The 6,000-nt window shown below is 41.2% G+C and overlaps 1 protein-coding gene and 1 long non-coding RNA gene across 10 annotated transcripts in view; one reads left to right on the top strand and one right to left on the bottom strand.

Annotated features, from left to right (window-relative positions):
* The window catches only part of MACF1 (microtubule actin crosslinking factor 1), a 410,941-nt gene that overhangs the window by 172,237 nt on the left and 232,704 nt on the right, over positions 1-6,000 (top strand). For 8 of the 9 annotated variants that reach the window (XM_032247549.1, XM_032247560.1, XM_032247559.1 and 5 more), the window contains one exon: positions 3,636-3,713. In XM_032247549.1, the coding sequence (XP_032103440.1) occupies positions 3,636-3,713 (78 nt within the window). Of the gene's footprint in view, positions 1-799; positions 896-3,635; positions 3,714-6,000 lie in introns of all 9 variants that reach the window. The other variant, XM_032247548.1, reaches the window with a different exon arrangement.
* Positions 444-6,000, bottom strand: part of LOC116529565 — a 16,572-nt gene continuing 11,015 nt past the window's right edge. The window contains exon 3 of the long non-coding RNA XR_004259546.1: positions 444-526. This is a non-coding gene — a long non-coding RNA (uncharacterized LOC116529565). The remainder of the gene's footprint in view (positions 527-6,000) is intronic.

Consider the following 6,000-nt stretch of genomic DNA (forward strand, 5'->3'; position numbering starts at 1 on the left):
CTGCCTTTCTTAGTCATTGTTTGTTGTGTTTAAGTAACGGAACTTGGCACATTTGATTTTGCTGTTTTAAGTGCTATTCAGCTCCTTCTAGAATCGGGGCTTGGCTTCCCTGGGGCCCTTTGTTTTGGTTTCATATCTTTTTTTGCCTTGCAGTAGAATTAATTATATATTTTTTAATGGCCTAAAATTTGCAGAAGCTTTTATTAGCATAGCTGGCACATGTAATGTCTAGTTCTTGCTCCCTGGCTCACATTTATGAATCTAATAAGTAATCAGAATTTTTACTTGCATTGTGCTGGACTTTATTCTTCACCACTCACAAAGTTATATTTTCAGTAATGTATCTGCTACATTTGATGAATTTGTAATGATTTTATATTGAAAAGTGATCTTTTTTTGTGGTATTGCTTACATAATAAGTTGAAAGGACTTCAATATAATTTCTTTTCCTAACCCTTGAAAACCTTTAGGTGTTTGTGGAGATACTGATGGGATATCATCTCTTTACCAGAAACCATCCGGATATCTCACCATCTTTTTTTTCCCCATAGTTGACTTAGAAAAGCAAAGAGGGTAGGAGGCCATGGAGAATGGAAGATGTGTTTCAACATAAGAAATGTTCAATGTAACCATCTGCTCTGGTTTTGATTTAGTTTTGTACCTTTTTCGCAGGTGGGAGGGTATTTTCATATTTGTTTTTTTTTTTCTTTTTGTAAGTGTTTGATTCATCTCCTTTCCATCTTTGTGTTGTGAATTTTTTGTTCCTCTGTTGTGTCTTTGCCTTGGTTGGTGGCTAAAGGAGCCAGCAGGGCTGAAGACCCTCCGTCTGGTGAGCATGCCCTCCTGGCGTCATACAAACAACGAAGAGCAGGAGGAGGAAGATGATGATGATGTAGTAGGTCCTCCTGGGGTTGCCATCATCCCAGCTGGCACTGCTGGCACTGCAGGGCCATCAAAGAGTCTGAGGTTCTCAAGGTCTCCAAGTAGTTCAGTTACCATTTGCCACCTTCTCATTTCACCTGGGAATTTGGGTCCCAAAGAAAGTAGTTAAAACTAATTGGGCCGGGTGCGGTGGCTCACGCCTCTAATCCAAGCACTTTGGAGGCCAAGGCGGGCAGATCACCTGAGGTCGGGAGTTCAAGACCAGCCTGACCAACATGGTGAAACCCCGTCTTTAAAAACAAACAAACAAACACTGATTGTGCCTTTTGTCACTGTTAGGTGATCTCGGATTGGGAATTGCTTTTCTTAGGGAGTTGGCACAAAAAGAATAATGGTTTTTGGAAGTGTCAAGTTGGCTTCTGACCTGGAGACCCATAGCTTTCTGGTGGCCTTGCTGTGTTTTCTGAGTCCAGATTGCAGAATTGTGGAAAATTTAGTTGACAGCATGACAGTTAATTAATTGCTCACAGCTCCACAGTCCAGACTAACTGGTACTCTCTTTCCACCTCTCTGGCCTCTAGGTTCTCATCATACACCCTGCCATTTGTTTTCAAAACAGCCTGTTGTTTGCAAACTCACTGCATGGAGATACTCTGAGATTTAACTTGCATGTTCCTAGGGTATTTAGTTTTGGTGGGGGTACATATGAGTAAAGATCAGAGTATAAGAGGAGTATATTCTGCCTGCAGGGCCTAAATTATAGTTCAAAATCTTTTTCCAGAAACAAAGAGGGATTAGGCAATATCCTCATTCTCTGTCCTTTTTTTTTTTTTTAAACAGTCTCACTCTGTCACCCAGGCTGGAGTGCAATGGTGTGATCTCGGGTCACTGCAGCCTCTGCTTCTCGGGTTCAAGCAGTTCTCCTGCCTCAGCCTCCCAAGTAGCTGGGATTAGCCCACCACCTTGCCCAGCTAATTTTTTGTATATTTTATAGAGATGGGGTTTCACCATGTTAGCCAGACTGGTCTCGAACTCCTGACCTCAGGTGGTCCACAACACCCGGCCTTGCTGTTCTCTTAAAATCAATTTTAAAATCATTTGTCTCCCTTCTCATTGCCTTAGAAGGTTCCATTTTATAGACATTATCATCTTCTAAGCCATAGTCACAATTAGTTTAGCTAAAATGACTGAGAAAAGGTTCTTGCTAAAAAGATTTTTCCTAAACCTTTGACTGAAAAAGTTATCCTGTGCCCAGAGAGGCCTTGACATCTCCGTATACGGATTCTCCTCTTCCAGAAGTGTTGGAGGTGCCCAGAAGATGCTTCTATCCTTATCTCTCCATGTGTTATGCTACTTTTTGCCCAGTTTAATTTGGAGCAATGTTTTTCTCTGTGCAGAAAAAAGCTCCCACAACAGAGCTACCTTATATTTTATCAGCTTTTAATTAGTGTCAATTTGAGACTCACAGAAGAAGTGGACATAATCTAGTTACAGTGATATTTCAGTCCAAATTTTGGTAAAATAAAAGCATCATTAGAAAGCAAGCAGAATAAAATGTTCTAGGGCTAGATATCCCTTCCTGAAGATACTCACTAGACAAAGAGACTCCATTCACTTTCCAACTGGAAATAGTTGAGCCTTGGACGGGGTACCAGAGGCATTGGATAGAGATGGGCATCTCTCCAGTGGATTGTATGACATCTGGGATTGAGTGACTGGTAGAAAATAATATTCTTTGGAGTAATTATGTTGACAGCCCTACATTATCAAAGTTTTGTTTGCTCTGGGTATTTCATGCTGAGGTAAAGATTGCCTTTCCTTCAGTGACAGCTGTGTTCCTGAAAAACTGGTTACTTTCTGATTTTTGCCTTTCTGATTGTTACATTTTGGATTTTCTCACTTGTTTCTTGAGCATATGTAACTTCTCATTTCCTATGGTTAAAAATCAGCTATCCTTTTTTCTTTTCTTTTCTTTTCTTTTTTTTTTTTTTTTTTTTGAGACAGAGTCTTACTCCATCTCCCAGGCTAGAGTGTAGCGGCGCGATCTTGGCTCACTGTAACCTCTACTTCCTGGGTTTAAGTGATTCTTGTGCTTCAGCCTCCCAAATAGCTGGAATTACAGGCATGTGCCACCATGCCTGGCTAATTTTTATATTTTTGGTAGAGATGGGATTTCACCATGTTGGCCAGACCTCTCTCGAACTCCTGGGCTCAAGCAGTCCTCCTGCCGTCTCCTCCCAAAGTGTTGGGATCATAGGCATGAGCCACTGCACTTGGCCAAAAATTGGCTATCTTGAGCTCCTTTTGCCATATTTGTAATAAGGTTGGCTCCATCTATTACTATGCAATATGTAATTAGGACTTTGTACCCTTTCTCTACAATAGCATTTAACTGTGATTTTAGGAGCCAAAGTCTGTTCCCATTAACCTCACGTCCAGAATCAAGTTCTGCCACATGTGACTGCAGATGAACCTGAACAAAAGCTGTTGCATTGATTCAGCATTAGTGGTGAAACAGTATTCTGTGCTTGCGAGATGCATAGTGGTACACAAGGCATTTTGGGGACCTCAGAGAGCTTGGTCAAAATACACACAGGCCTGGTCTTAAGGGGTGCTTTATGTAATGCTCTCACGCCTGGCTTCTACTGTGAGGAATTCTTGTGTGGTCCTTTAGTCCTTCAAATAAAAGAGAAAGGATCTGTATGGATACATTGTTAGCCAGAGTTAACATCCCTTTTATGGTTTGTTTGCAGCCTCGGGAGAAAGGCAGGATGCGTTTTCATAGGTTGCAGAATGTGCAGATTGCTCTGGACTTCCTAAAGCAGCGACAGGTAAGACCATTCCATGCTTTCCCCGTTCTTCAGGCAGTGTTGGCATTGGGGCCCTATTTAGAGATGTTTTTAGTGCCCCCAGTAAGCTCTCAGTAAATGCTAAATCTGATTGACCCAGTTCTGAGTCTTAACTTGCTAGTGAGCAATTGTATTCTGATTGGAGAAATCATTCAGTACTTCCTACACAGAACTTGTCACCTCCTTGTACAGAGAAGAACACAGTGATAAAGATAGAATCTTGTGGACCCACCCTAGGTGGGGGTCAAAATGAAGATGAAAAATAAACTAGAAAAGAGATGGGAAAGAAGTGTAGCATCCAGGGAGAGAGAGGACCAAATTGTTATATCACTGTGAAAATGAGATAAGGGGGTTGGTTTGGATTGTTTGTTGATTGCCACATCAGATCTGAGAAAAAGATCTAAGTTGTTAAGTATAACTTAAGTGAACAGTTTAATACAGGAGAAAGATATTTAGAGTATACTAGACCTAGATATAAGAAGGGAGAAAGAAGTTTTTCCCTCCCTAGATGAAGAAGGCAACAACCCATTTTTAGACATAGGAAGAAGAGCCAATGAAGAGAGTAAGATTGAAAATGAGCATGAGGAGGAATATTAATAGTCATAGAATGTTTGAGAAGATAGCTTAATGTTATATTAGTCCAGTTTCTTATTACAGATAAAGAAACTGAGAGCTGGACAGGTAAATGACCTGCCTCAAATCACAAGTCAGAGCAAAGCTGGGACTTTAACTCAGGCCTTCTGACATGCAGCTAGTGTGCCTTCCACTATCCATGCTGCTTCTTAACTGACAGAACCAAATCGAGGGACTGATGGATGGGAACCAGAGCACAACTGGTATGGCCGTCTTTGAAAAAGAAAAGAAAAATGCCTCTTCTTCTGAGAGACAAGGAGAATGACAGAGGGAGGGGATGAAGATGCAGAAATGGTTTGTGGTAGAAGATGGATGAGGGAGTCAAAGTTCATCTGCTTAGAGTGAGCCATATGGAAAATATTTGGGATAGCTAGGGTTGCCAAGCAACAACAGGGTCAACATGACATTAAATGGTATGCATATTTTTGGTGTCAGTTCATTTTTGTTACTCTTATCGGTAATTCTTATTAACTTAGAAAATTCTGTTTCTGTTTGCTCTCATAACAATTTACTTCTGATAAACATTTCTTACTTTCTTGTTATTTCTCTGTTTGCTCCAATGCATTGTAGGTTCTGTGAGTACAGGGAATAAGATCTTAACATTTTACCTTCACCTGTTGTAGTGAATGGTCCTCAGTTGGTACTTAATAAATATTTGCTGAAATAAATTGATAAATGAAAAGTGGTAGGAGAAGTGGAGGTTGCTGAAGTGTTTAGGATACTGGGAGAAAGCAGCATTGCAATTGCCTGTGACTGGAACTAGAGGAAACTGGAGTGGAGGGCCTTACTGGGCAAGGTTTATGAGAAGAATTGATTAGCTGGAAGTCTAAAGCAGGACAAAAAGTGGCTTTGGTTGCTCTGATAGAATGAAAATGGGGACAGGTAAGAACAGTGGATTTGGCCAGGCATGGTGTGGCTCATGCCTGTAATCCCAGCATTTTGGGAGTCTGAGATGGGCGGATCACAAGGTTAGGAGATCGAGACCATCCTGGCCAACATGGTGAAACCCCGTCTCTACTAAAAAAAATAAAAAAATAAAATTAGCTGGATGTGGTCATACGCACCTGTAAAAAAATTAGCTGGGCGTGGGCTGCTGACGCAGAAGAATTGCTTGAACTCAGGAGGTGGCGATTGCAGCGAGTCAAGCAAGACTTCTCAAAAAAAAAAAAAAAAAAAAAAAAAAAAAAAAAAAAAAAGCAGTGGATTCAGAGAAGGGCAAGGAGATTACTAGAGCAGTTCTTGGTAATGTTAAAGTAGGGCAAAATGAAAGTCATCAGAATTCAGAAGGCAGGCAGTTTGTGCAGATAGGGTAATATTTGGGACATCAATATAAACGCTAAATTGCCAGGAAAGGTGGTAGATGATGAGGCAGGAAAAGAGAATAGGAGCTAGGTACTGAGGTCATTGAGAAAAAGGTTAGCAGAGATTGGAAGGTGGTTTGACCAAGGGAGGTAGACTTCACAATGAAAAGGGAAAGCCGACAGAGATAGGACTGAGGAATGTGGACTTGGCTGGTACTGGTAACCCACCAACTGTCAACTGTTAGTGATTAGAAAAAATGGAATTATCGGCCGGGCATGGTGGCTCACGCCTGTAATCCAAGCACTTTGGAGGCCAAGGCGGGCAGATCACCTGA

This window comes from Sapajus apella, unplaced genomic scaffold, assembly GCF_009761245.1.
Source record: "Sapajus apella isolate SASKATOON/1434 unplaced genomic scaffold, GSC_monkey_1.0 scaffold62, whole genome shotgun sequence".
In the NCBI taxonomy this organism is placed as follows: domain Eukaryota; kingdom Metazoa; phylum Chordata; class Mammalia; order Primates; family Cebidae; genus Sapajus; species Sapajus apella.